Source organism: Monopterus albus, unplaced genomic scaffold (assembly GCF_001952655.1).
Source record: "Monopterus albus unplaced genomic scaffold, M_albus_1.0 scaffold60.1, whole genome shotgun sequence".
Classification (NCBI taxonomy): Eukaryota; Metazoa; Chordata; class Actinopteri; order Synbranchiformes; family Synbranchidae; genus Monopterus; species Monopterus albus.
In genome coordinates this window covers 895,288-909,585 of record NW_018127940.1, presented here as the reverse complement: position 1 = coordinate 909,585, position 14,298 = coordinate 895,288, and the positions used below count along the sequence as shown (strand labels likewise).

The 14,298-nt window shown below is 37.0% G+C and overlaps 1 protein-coding gene across 1 annotated transcript in view; it reads left to right on the top strand.

Moving 5' to 3' along the window:
- lmbrd1 (LMBR1 domain containing 1) overlaps positions 1-14,298 on the top strand; it is a 50,768-nt gene that overhangs the window by 23,794 nt on the left and 12,676 nt on the right. The window contains exons 8-14 of the mRNA XM_020603047.1: positions 2,096-2,221; positions 3,070-3,222; positions 6,162-6,226; positions 6,393-6,495; positions 8,336-8,440; positions 8,617-8,766; positions 9,787-9,868. Coding sequence (XP_020458703.1) covers positions 2,096-2,221; positions 3,070-3,222; positions 6,162-6,226; positions 6,393-6,495; positions 8,336-8,440; positions 8,617-8,766; positions 9,787-9,868 — 784 coding nt within the window. The remainder of the gene's footprint in view (positions 1-2,095; positions 2,222-3,069; positions 3,223-6,161; positions 6,227-6,392; positions 6,496-8,335; positions 8,441-8,616; positions 8,767-9,786; positions 9,869-14,298) is intronic.

Genomic DNA, 14,298 nt, shown 5'->3' with positions numbered 1-14,298 from the left:
TCTAGAGACTTGGGTTATGTGTGATTTAAAGGACATATTCTGATCAAAGATGACTCACAGGTTCCTCACAGTAGTACTGGAGGCAAGGGCTATGTCATCTAGAGTAACTATATGATTAGACAGCAGATTTCTAAGGTTTTCAGGCCCAAGCACAATAACTTCAGTTTTGTCAGAGTTTAGAAGTAAGAAGTTGCAGGTCATCCAGGCCTTTATGTCTTTAAGACATGCTTGAAGTTTGACCAGCTGACCTGATTCATTTGGCTTCATAGATAAATATAACTGAGTATCATCTGCATAGCAATGGAAATTTATGTTGTGCTTCCTGATAATATTGCCTAAAGGGTGCATGTATAAAGTGAAGAGAATTGGACCTAACACAGAGCCCTGTGGAACGCCGTGACTAACTTCAGTTTGTGTGGAACATTCGTCATTAACATGAATAAATTGAAATCTTTCTGATAAATAAGATTTGAACCAACTTAGCGCAGTTCCTTTAATCCCAATAACATGTTCAAGTCTCTGCAGTAAGATGCTGTGATCAATGGTGTAAAAAGCAGCACTGAGATCTAAGAGGTTATCAAAAGGTATATTGAATGTTGCTGTCCTCCTCTCCCCACTCCTTGGCTCTTTGGCTTCACCATCACAAGTAGAAAGGCCAACAAAGAGAAGGCTTGTGTAGGAGCCTTGTGTCCACCGAGTTCTCCCTCTCAGCAGTCACATGACTGTCTCTGAACGTTTTCAGCCAGTAACTCCCCCATCAGTTAACACACACACACACTCCCATCCACCCTGCTCCAAGCTATTTCTGGTTATTATTGACCACAATGGGTTTTAAAATAACTTTAATGAGCATGCACGATTATGTGTGAACTAAAAATGTACACTCCACTTTTTTTTCTCATTTTAGATTTCTCCCAAGTCATTGCACGTTTTAGGGGAAGGAAAATATTTCTCTTGGGATCTGGGACAGGTTTTCCTTTTATGAGCATGTTTGATATTCGGGACATGCTCCGTCCTTAAGAGCTCCATGATTCATTGCAGGAGGCGACATTCGCCTGTAGCAGAGATCCACAGCAGAGACTAATAATAGTCTAGCCTGACTTTGTATCCCATGCGACTCTCTTAATGCTACCTAACACTCAGAAACAAGTAAAAGTTGTTTTAGAAAAATATTGGCTCTGACGTTTCCATACTTGAAAAATAGGAGAAAAAGGGCAGCATCTTTTGACAGGGCTGAAAGTATCACTACACAGAAGGCCCCTTTGTTTTATTATAAACCCATAAAATGCCACTTCTCCAAGTTGGTGGAAGTGAGACAACACAGGGAGAGGAAGAAAGCATTGGCCCGTTGCTGTTATTTTCATTTGTATTGATTGGTCTGTTTCCTGGTATCACAGATGACCCTTATTTTTAATTAAAGTTCAAACATCCCTTCAGGAGATTGAAGCCCACTGATAGTTTGTGCCTTTTACATTTTTTTCCCATCACATTCTCTCTCTCTCTCTCTTTCTCTATCTGTCCTTCATGTCCTCATTGTATGTATTTATTTGTGTATGCCTTTCTGTTTGGCTGTCTCTAATTGTTTATTTATGCATTGTATGTATTTCTAACAGAAAAGTTGATGTGTATTCATTTAAATTCATGCCATTCAGCACTGATGGCACCTTGATGTCTCTTCCTCTAACCCAGATTTTTCTCCTTAAAATTCCTCTTATAAAAATTTCATGAAATCCTGGATAGAGGGTAGTGCTGTCACATGGGGGCACTGTTAAGCTGCAAATTGCATCAGGGTGATATAAGGTAGTGATATCCACACAAAATGGTTGCAGCAGATTCACCAATAAACCTCAGCACAATTATAGATTCCACCATTTTAATCTTTTTTTTCCTCTACCAAAAATGACATAACCTAGGAAACCTGGGATTTGTTGTGTATGTTTTTGCCACCCTCAATTGAGCCTTGTCCAGTTCCACACTGGGATGAGTTTGTCATCAGACAGGGGTGGGTATGTGTAGGTGGATACATGTGCCATATGTGCCATCCCATTCTGACAATAATGTGTGATTATAATTTCAGTTTTGCACTGTTTTTCAGGCATACGGTATGTCTGTACTGCCTCTGAATCTGATAAAAGGCACACGGAGTGTGGTGTATGAACGCCTGGAGAACACAGAGGACATTGATGATGTTGAGCATCAGATAGAAAAGCTGAAATCTCAGGTTGGTCTCACCAAGTGACACAGAGCACTGGCTTGACATTAATGAACACATTGTGCAAATTATCTACAAGTAATGACAAAACCTCACTGAACAAAACCTAGAAGTGATCATTACATTAACAACAACTATATGAATAACAATATCAGAACATTTGCTGTCTTTTTTTTACACTTCAAAATTTTCTGCAGATAGTGTATAATCATGCATCTTGGAAAGGTATGCATGCTGAGCCTCCAGCTGATATGGACAATCAGCATTGCCCTTATAAACCACCCTCTCCAATGCAAGTAGGGAAACAACAGGGAAACACAAGTAAAAACATCTGTTATTTGCTATTAGTTGCCAGTGGCAATGTAAAGTTGAACACAAGATCAGTGCATTCATCTTTCAAATCTGTTCCCTGCATAGATATGTTTACTAAAAATTAGGTAGCACTATATTAAAGATTACATACACATTAAAGGAAACTTAAAGCAACATAAAGCACACAAGCAATCATTTTATTTTTAGAGACTGAACATAGACAAATAGCAACTTTTACAGCAAACATGTAATTGTTTTTTTATTTTATTTTATTTTTTACTGGCAGAGAAACTATACCTAGATCATTAGACGGCAATCTTTGAATGCTTCACACATCCACCCACTGACATAACATTATCCAGAGAGAATCTTAATTAATTTTTAAATGTTAAGTAATCTTTGTTACTCTGTTTGGCAGTCTTTGGATGCTTTTTTGTGCAGTTTAATATCTTGATAAAGCTTCCAACTTTGCCAGGTCAGAAGTAAACATACAGACCTAGGCATAGGTATATTTATTAATTTATGTTTGTTGGTTTTTTCTCAAGTGTAAAGATGGACGTCCCCTTTCCTCAAGGGACAGAAATAACCTGCAGGAGCTGGAGGGCAAACTGCTGGTCCTCCGGCGCAGGGGGAGACACCTGGAATTTGCAGAGGGGAACTGTTGCACTAAAGTGGGTAGTGCTCTCAGACCTTTGAAGGTGAGCCTACATTATTGAATTGGTTCCTATTCCCAGATCATGTCTGATATGGATTGTATTGTACACAAAAGGAAATATTTAGCATTGTGTACTAGCCTTGTTTTAATTTATTTTTGAGCAGAGGTAGGGTAGGGCTATACTATATACCACACCTAATTTTATATTTCTTCTCTTATTAGTTATGTAATTTCAAAATTCTTGTCTTAGCCAAATAGCATGCCTCAGTTCATTTTTGCCAGCTTCATAATATTGCTCCCTGTTTTGTGTGTGTGTGTGTGTGTGTGTGTGTTTGTGTGTGCGCGCGCACGCTTAAGTTCTAATTCTGACTGCTCCAGATTTACCTTTAGCTCTGCTCCACACAAAAGCATATTTATATGATTCACCTAATTTACTCTTAAATTTCTTAGGGAATCTCACATTTCTCAGGCAGGATCTCATGGTTCTTCAGGGTTAAACCAAAGCAATCAAACTTCTTTTTGATTTTACTTTTTGTGGTTTGTCACCCAGTACCTGGACATGCATTGATGCATCTTAAATATCATTGTTCCCACATATAAAATTGCCCAAGGGGGTTATAACATCACTTGTTTAAGACTTAGATCCAGGCGGACATCTGGAGATGATGCACTAATGAGCATTATGGAGAGATTTTCACAGTTCAGCACAATTATGCACCCGTGATCCCTTGTGGGTACTGTACCTTGACTACATCATACCCAGCCAGCACCATCACAAAATTATCTTAAAAAATTAAATGCATACCTCACATTTGGCACTGTTTCCTACTAAAGTATGTCTACCTTGAATCATCTAGATTGTAGAAAAGGTACATCGTCTGGACTTTATAGACACAAACATTTAACACAGTTTGATGAAAAAAAAATAACATTACAGTCAAAATCCCTCAAGGCTGTGTATTTCCACCTGTCCTAAAAACCTTTTGCATCTTTATCACAACCTGCTCAGTTACCAGGATGCAACAGCTGTGATCACTAGCATCATTGTAGTTAGTTTGGCATAAATAGCATTGGATTTTTAATTTACAAAAAATACCATCTTTAGTGATCAGTATGGCTTAGAATAACAAAATAATGGGTGTAATTAATTGCAAACCTTTATTTATTTAACTACAGATTTAGTAACCCCATTTTAATCAAACAAAAATGTGATTAAATTGTGATTGTATTTTAAAAGCACATGATTCGCCTTTGGCAACATACTTGCGGCAAAAGATTTTTTTTAATTTTACCTCCTTGAACTCCTCATGTCCTGCTTTAGCTGTTGAACAGGTAGGAGAGGAATAATATGACAGCAATAATCCCCACACCCTCCAATTCATAGTTTACTTTGTCTAATCCTCATATCTAGGTCCATAGTGCACAAGGTTCACTGTACAGTGGGCTAATGTGAACATAATAGCATGTGGAATTGACATGTCCTGATTGTCTGTTCATATAATATAGCAAAGGTGATTCATAGTTAGAATCAATCTATAATGTATGCTTATAATTTTGTGTTTATATGTATAAAATGTATATTTATTGTTGTTATAAAATATGGCCCACTGTTTTGTTTACATTTTCTACATTACAGACAGGAAGAGTTCACATCATTCTCCTAATTCACACCATACTTTCCCACTGCTATTCATCTTCCAGTATTTTATTGCCCTGCAGGCACGAACAAACATTTTAAACCAGTGTCTGTAACAGTTTGTATTTAACCAAGGGGGTTGCTGCTAATGGCAATCCACAGAGTCACATTTATACAGTAATGAGTTGGAAGATCTATTTACTGTATGCTGAGGTGCTGGTGCAGAGTGATAAGCTTAAATGATTGTGATTTTTTACCCGAGCAGTTACACCACTGTTTCTCAAACCCATGCTGTCCTTTTTATATCAACTCTGCTGGTGAGTGATAATGACTTGTTGACATGTGGAACATGTATGGCTAAAACGAGCTCAGACCTCACCAAATATTTAGTGTTTTGACAGAATCATAAAACAAAGGTATAAAAACAGTTTTTCAAGCAGAGCTGTTTAGATAAGTAATATATAATACAGTGCCACTCTACCTTTTCATTTACGATATGAAAATAAATCCCACATTTTCAAGACCTTTTTTTTTTTTAATTTTCCACATATGATAGCTTCCTGCTTAGTATATTACACCTTAATTGTCAAATGCATTTGCATAACAAAGTCAGGCAATCTTCTCTTTTGGCTTTTGTTTGTTTAGCATAGGAGATGAGGGGCGTTTAATCAGTTTTACCTCTATCTGGCCACCTTGGCCAACTTATTCATATCAAGGCACTATAAGCAGTAATGTCAAATAATGTGTTTATCATCCATTTCTTGGTTATAATTGATGCTTTGCTACAGTCCTTGGGAAATTACATCAAGGAATGTTTTGTCAGAACAAATTTGAGACAAGCCATTAAATAATTGCTTTTTGCAATGTAAATTTATTTTCTCCTAATAGCTTGCATATAAGCACTGATATGGATATGTCAGAGGCCTTCATGCTGAAGTGAGCTGTTTTGTTTTTAAATGCTTTTTTTTAGACATCAATAAAACATAATAGATTTTAATTGTACTATATTTTACCATATGTGTTCACATCCTTTTTTTCATTGTCATGGCTAGTTTGAGCTCTTTTTGGTACAGTATAAAGGCCTCATTGAATGCATGGGTCAACAGGGTCTGTTGCCTTTTTGACTGCCACCCACCTTTTGCCTTCCTGGCTGTAACCCCCTACTCTGTCTGGACTGTGTCATTGCTTCCTCCGTCACATTCGGCAACGGTGCCAAACTATGCCTGGCCAAGCCATATGGTCTCTTCTTGACAGAAACGTTACATTTGCCAACCCAGCCCTTTGGTTGTAGGTACATATCAGTGTTTGATATTGTGATGTAATGTGTTTGTTTTGGTTTTTTGCAGATATTGTTGGGCATTTTCTTTATCGCGGTTGCACTGCTGTTCATAGTTGCCCTATTCATTTCAAAGTAAGTCATATGTCCTTTAACACCATCATTCTTCACAAATTACACCTTACAAATGTATGTTAATTAAGTAGGGTTTGTGACAAAAACTGGACAGTGCAATTGTTTTTTTTAGCTATTGTTATTAATGTGTTATGCTGGAGATAAGTTTTTTGTGTGTGTGTTTCAGTTTGGATAAAGCTCTCCACTCTGCTGGCATCAGCTCTGGGTTCATAATCTTTGGCACCAACCTAACCAACCCTCTGAATGAACTTCTATTAGCCCTACAACCTGTGAGTATCCTCTCATCTTTCATGCTGAAAAGATGAATGAAGCCATATTTTCTTGTTTCCATCATCATTAACCTAAATTAAGTGTAATTTAAAAGCTTTGTTCTTGGTTGTTCTTAAATGCTGCAGCTACTGTACATACAGTAAATGACCAAAAGAGTCCCATTGCCTAAATGTCAGTTAGTGGTGTGTTACTTTTAAATGAGCACCACCACCATGGTATAATAAAATTAAAAGAAAGGCAAATTATACCTACATGAATCTTACTCATAAGTGTTTTTTTTTAATTCTTCAGTAACTTCAAAATAATTTAATGTCCAAGGGAGCAGGGCTGAGAGGAAGTCCATCATGTCAAGCACAGTTGGCACATTTTTAAGTGGTACAGAAATAGGTGTGAAATGGCAAGGACAAACGGTAGTTGCTTTACTACAAAATGATGACCTCAGAAAATTAACTTGGCAACTGTCAAAAATTAATCAACACTTATATGACAGTCTTGCAAAAACATGCTTTGTGTAGCAGAAACAGTTTTTTTTTATGACCCAGCTGTTCATCTGATTCAGAAACTACTCATTTACAAGGTCCTGCACATTGATACAGCAGCTATTATTGAGTAAACTGTACAAAGCACTGGGTAACTTCTGAAATAGGTACAAGTGAAAGATACAAAACGGTGGACAAAATAAGAAAACCCCCAAAATACAATACAACACATAGCTGCCCTGCCTGCTTTCTTGGTAACAAGTGATGAATTGGTAAGTAAATGGCAGCATGCAGTGAAATCATTAGCTGCTGTTTTGCAGCATAGAACAACCTGAAACATTTTGGATCCAAAGAAAACCTTGGTGAAACTTGGATATTCATGGATGCTAGTTAATAAATCAAAATATACAATAACTATTTCCTTTTCTCACTTCTCTAATGATAGTTTCTATGGAATATCAAGTCATTTATTTGTTTTTGAAATAATTCAACTGTAAAAATGTGACTGCTTTCAGAATCTTTGTCAATTAGTAAACTTAAATTTTGATGCAATATTGTCCAGGGGTATAAGGTACAGGTTGCTGAAAGATGAATCACTTACATTTTTAAGCTATTTTATTTAGTTTTTGTGCAACCCAGTGGATTTGAGAAACCCAAATATATGTGGTGCTGACAAATATCCAACGTCTTAGTTTAATTATTTATTTTTAACTGTTGGTGTTGGCAGAATGCTAAATCAGTACCATTAATTCTTTCCTTCAGGTCATTGCTAGAGTTGTGGACACTGAACAGAATATCCTATGTTAGTATTCTACAGCACCCTTTAGAGAAGAAATGATTGACAGCTCAGACTATTAAATAACTGCTTCATAGATATTGGCATTGATTAAATGTCCAAAACCCAGTGTTTAGAAGTATGACCTTGGTATTTAAGGAATTAAGTGCACCATTCCAGCAATGGGATCCTATATAGGAATAAGCTTTGAAGTCAGAATGTTTCAACTTGATGTCTCAACATAGAACATAATCGATAAATATTAATATGTTGCATGCACAGTGCTTCTATGTCTCGACTGCAACTATACATGTTTTTTTTGTTTGTTTGTTTTACTGAAAAGAAAAAAGGTTAGGAATGCAGTTGTTGGTGTGGAACATTCTTGACAATATGCACTGCACAATGACAGCTCAGTCATGCTCTAGATATATTGGGCTAGAACAAGTGGCATTGATGAAATTTGTGCATTACAAACTTGAGGCATTCTTGAGAGCCAGTCATCCTGAATGTTTGGCTTTCAATGAAATAATGATTATGTATGTGACTTGCACATGTGAGAGATAACCTCTGTCCTTGGTACCACAGGTTTTTCCACTGGATTATATCCTGATCACAGTCATTACTATGTACTTTGTCCTCACATCCATGGCTGGCATTCGCAACATGGGCATCTGGTTCTTCTGGATAAGGGTAAGCAAATGCCTTTATCTATGTTACATTAGGAAGTTTGAAGAAGAAGAATTAGCTTTATTGGCCAGGTGTGTTGGGAACACAAGGAATTGTGTCATATGCAAACTTTAGGAGTTTAACAGTTAAAATACACTATATACAATATTGATTGCACATCAATTTTTTTTTTTTCCCAGCTGTACAAAATAAGACCTAAGAGAACTCGCCCCCAGGCTCTTCTCTTCCTCTGTATGATTCTTCTCTTGATTGTCCTTCACACCAGCTACATGATCTACAGCCTAGCCCCACAATACGTCATGTATGGGAGCCAGAAATATCTTGTACAGGTGGGGATAAATGTACATTTCTGTGTATTTCTAGGTTTTTAGTCTCACTGATAAGAGGTAGCTCTGATGATGGAGCTTTAACGATGGCAGTGTCAGTCATTCAGTGAGTTCAAACCACTTCAGTCCAGCTGGGTGTAGGCAGCAGCATAGTCTCTACGGGTGGGTACCAAGGCTTTTAGTCTCTTGTTCTTTTTGGATTCTGTCTCTCTGTATTAGACAATGCAGCTGTTACTGTGTGGATCTGTTGTTTGAAAGTCTACCCTTACATGTTCGCTCTCTCTCTCTTTCTATGGGTGTGTGCATGTGGTTTATATGCATCTGTGTCTATCGTTTGTCTCCAATAATATTTTAAACAGAATTAAAATCAACCAGGATGCCATTTTTGCTGAAACATACAGTTTAATAAGAGAAAAGAGCCTTTATAAAACCAGCTCAGTATGACACACAGGGGAAAAACAGCGTCTTTGTATTTGCTCCTGTCTCTTTTTAGCTGTAGAGACACCGTCTCTCATTGACATTTATTACAGCTACGCATGCCCAGTGAAACTTAGATGTAGGAGATAGTGAACACCTTAAACTAATGGCCCTTTTGTTATCATAGGAACATTTTAAGTAGTTCTGTGGACCAAAATGTCAACAATAAAATGAGTACAGTGTGTGCGATTTGTGTTGTTTTTGTCTGAAGTACTTCCACTTAAAATCAATCCTTTGAATAACTGTAAATTCCCTTCTACTTACCTGTGGTTGTATTTTCTGTAAATTATGTGTTTTATTTAAAGATGGCAAAATATGCAGCATTTTCTGTAACCAGAACTTTCTGGAGATTCTTTTTTCTGTTGCTATGTAAAACATAAGGTCAGTCTGTAATTTATGAGTAAGAGGCTGTTGTCGTTTACTCTAGTGTTATAGATTTCCAGAGGTTATAATTATGTTTCCTGTCCTCTAGCCTAAATGTATTTGTACTGTATGATGTAATTTCTAGTGTTTCTATGCTAAACTGATTTTATGTTTTTTGATCAGAGTCAGATGGTTCCAGCAGGTCTTACATCTGGGAATGGTACTTTTGGCACAGCAAGGATCTGTGATGCTGATGCGCCGCAGGGTGAGTCTGTCATTTCTCCTAGCAGAGTAAGGTAACACTGGTCCAATTGTGACGTGCTGGAACAACTTACAACATATCAAAGATTTATTTCTCACAAGTCAGTAATAGAAGAAAGGAAGGACGGTGTACACCCCAGACATTTTGTGCAGAATACTATTCAGTAATCTTTATCACCACTCATTATTCATTAGAGGGAATAGTACCAAGGACAAACATTTTTAATGCAGAACATGGCCTCTTGCTGTCTCCATGCCAACGCTTATTACAGTAAATCAAAAACACAAATGTGAGTGTATATCATATCAGTGAGCTTTATCCGGATCATTTATTCATTTTTCTAATGTAGAAGTCTCTGGTTATGGATGGAACATTGCACGATGCACTTACATTGGTTACATTTGGTTATGAGGTAGAGATGTGACTGTATGAAATTTCAGTTTTTCCCCACAGAATTAGATTCTGCTTGTGGTGGCAGCTCACACAGGTGGGGTGTGTGTATGTATGTATGTGTATATATATATATAAATGAATCAGTTGGATCGCTAATCACATTGATTGGACTGATCAGTTTTCCCACTTGTGTTTTTCGATATTCCTGTGGACTGAGGGGGCAAACATTCAGCGTCAAAGTATATGAACTAGCATTAACTTTGGCAACTGTAGAGCCATCCATATACATCCATGCTATATACAGTGTGCTGACCTCAGCAACAGCCAATAGCCATAGCCTCCTGTAAACATAGAAAATGTATCAGATGTGGGTTTGTGGGGTATTGGGTTTTCCTGCTGCATGTCCACTCTGTAAACAAGGGAATAGCAAATGTATTCTATTATTATTATTATTATTATCCACCCATCCATTCATTATCTATACCACTTATCCCTGAATAGGGTCACTGAGGGGGGCTGGAGCATGAATTTTATTGCCTAGTAGATGTAGGAAACTCATGTATACTAATTCTAATCATTTGTGGTTATTATAAATTTTTGTTTATTTACTTGTTTATCGTTTCTACATACAGTATGTACAAACAAATGAGATCATAAACATCTTTGTTATCCCTTTCGTATCAGATTTCCCCCAATATTTGTTTTCAGTCCAAATTCAGACTGCCTTTTGGATTCACAAGTCATCCACAAAGACAGTAGGAGTGTTAAGGCTGTTGTGTGTGTTTGTTTTTGTAAGTTCTGTTAGTGAAGTGGATAATTATTTTTTAATCAAACAAATCAAGGTAAGGTTGGATCATAAATGTTCTGCTGGAGGACACAGAATTGGAATGCAATTAGAGTAATGAGCATTGATGATTTAAATGTCAAGTATGTAATATAAAAAAACAGCAAAGTTCATGTAAAAACTGTTACGTAGGACTGGTTCATTCTTACAGTCAATTATAAGTGTATTTCATTTTTCCTAATTTATTTCCTCATAAAAATATCTTTTGACAGCGCCTGCCTTAAATTACAGTAGTACCATATTTTCCGGATTATAAGCCCCACACCGACTAAATTTAAGACGAGAAAACAGTTCGTACATAGCCGCGGGTGTCCACTTTGTAACACGAGATATGTCGACAGCCATATCGATTGGCGACAAAAGTAGCGGCTTATAGTCCGGAAAGTACGGTTTTGTTAATTATATGTGGGAATGTATGAAGGTTATATGACAATAAGATGACTTTAAAATTAAAGCATTTCCCTTTAATTTTTTGTTTTAATTTGGGTTGAAAACAGTTTTTCTTTTGTCATGCATCAAGGTGTTATTTATCTCTACAATGTTGTTAAACCAATAAATCCTAAATGCAACAAACAAGTCAGACCTGCAAACCATTATCAAATAAATAAATAAATACATCGGCATATTCAGTCGTCAGTCTTAAATGAAAAGTTCTGTTTTAAACAGCATTAAATAGCACCTTGATTTCCCACTAGAGCACATAATGCTTTTTGTCAGTGGGCTGAATGCAGCTCAACCCTCTAAAAAAATTTTTATTATTTACTGAAACTGAAAACCTTTATAATACATATTTCTTGAGTTTTTTGCAGCTAGATTAGTAATGATATTATTTATAGCATATTTCAGGTTGACATGTTTTCTGAAGTGTTCCCTAGAGTGTAAAACACTCAAAACAAATTTGAAATTTGCTTTTCAGACACACAGTGGACCACTCTGTCATTGTCTACACTCCAGCTATACAGTACAAAATTGTACAAAGTTTTATTAAAGTTTTGATTTGTTTACACATTATGCTGTAAATCAATCATACATACATACATTATACAAGTAGATTACAAATAAGTAGTTTCCTACTCGGTATCCAAACAACACTTCACTCCACTGAGCACTAATACCTACATTAATGAATCAGGGCAGTATTTATAACCTACCTACGATATTCAGACCCCTTCATTTTTTGCACACTTCACTGTAAAATGACCATTCTTCCAATCAGTCTACATTCAATAACACATAATGACGAACTAAAAACACATTTTAAAGAATATATAATTTCGTTACAAAAATCAAAAACTGAAATGTTTCACTTGCAGAAGTATTCAAACCAGTAATTCAGCACTTTGAAGAAGCATCTTTGGCAGCAGTTACAGCTTCTCGTCTTCTTAGATTTGGGCAGTTGATCTCATTCTTCCTGGCATATCTTCTCCATCTCTGTCAGATTGGTTGAGAAGTGTCTGTCATCAAGTCTCTCCACAGGTGTTCTCTGAGGTTTAAGTCTGAGCTTTGATTGGGCCACTCAAGGACAGTCTGGCTGTATGCTTTGGGACAGTGAAAGGCAAACCATAGCATGTCTCAGGTCATGCCCACTCTGGAGCAGGTTTTCTTGAAGGACCCCTTTGAATTTGGCAGCATTGGTTCTTCCCACACTTCTAATACTAGTGAAGTGATGAGCAGTGCTTGGTGTCTACCAGACATATTGCTTTGAAGCTCTTCCCAAAGGATTAACATTTTCTGTCATCAGACCAAACAATCTTTGTCCCACATGCTTTCCGATTCTTTTTAAATATTGTTTGCATAAAACTTCAGACAAACTCCAAGCGGGCTGTCTTTTATCTACTCAAAGTGGCTTCTATCTAGCCACTGTACCATACTGATGGAGTGCTGCTGTGACAGTCATCCTTCTGACAAGTTCTTCCAATTCTGCAGACATCTGAAGGATCCTGGTGGTTCCAAACTTTTCACAATTATCGAGGCTACTGTGTTCCTGGAACACTCAAAGCTTTAGAAATAGTTTTATACCCCTGCCCTGATTTATGTCTCACCACACTGTTATCACAGAGGTCTACAGCGAGCTCTTTGGACCTGGGCTTGGTTTTGGTCCTGACATGTAGTGTGACTTGTGGGACCAAATATACACAGATGTGTGCCTTTCTAAACTATGTCTAGTCAATTCAGCTTGCCGTAAGTGTACTCCTGTCAAGATTTATACAGATCTAAAGGAACATTAAAGCAAACAGAAGATGGGGCGTCATGTAGCCGAGTGGTTACGGTGCACTGCACCATGTACTTGGCAGCACACTGCCAAAATAAGTATGATGTATTATTTTGGTTGCCTCTAATCAAATTTAACCAAGTGATTAATAATTGATTCACTTTATCTATCTATATTTGCATGTGACAGTAATGAAAATAACACCAATACTGTCAACATACAGTAATTACATAAAGTGAAAATCCACCATGCTACTCCTGTTTACATATCCTATTCAGACAGACCTGTGGAAATTAACTGGCTTTTCTTTGTTTGGTTTGCTGGTTTCCCGTCCAATGACTATCACAATTAACCCAAACAGATTCAGCCATTATTCTGCATTACTTTGTCATGTGGTTTATTGCATCCTCGAAGTGGTTCTATATGTGGCTTAAAGAGAAGTTATATATAGTTGTTCACTTGAGTAACAAGGCACCACAGGGACCCTAAGTTAATAAGAGTACATGGCAAAGGTTTGTGGGAGTTGTTAATTTACAAATACATTCAGAAAAGAGCAATCACCTCCCAAAACACACTTCTTTGCATCAGGTGTGTAGGTTGAGGAGTAATATTATTAAAAAGATTAGAGCCCTCACACTGATTTAATGTTTCAAAAAATTATTTTTATTCAGGCCAAGCTTCCACGCCAATGATGTTTTCACATTGCCTTCATCAAGTATTTGCAGCTTATACTCTGACCTGACATATATACCGTACTTTCGTGACTATAAGCCGCTACTTTTGTTGCTTCATGCATGATGCTGCTTCAGGTTACAGGCGATCAATCTGGCTGTCGAAATATCTCATGTTATAACGTGCTAACGTGGACACCTGTGGCTATGTACAACATGTTTTTTCATCTTACATTTAGTCGGTGGGGCTTATAGTCCAGACATTATGGTGTGTGTGTGTGTGTGTGTATGTGTGTATACATATATATATATA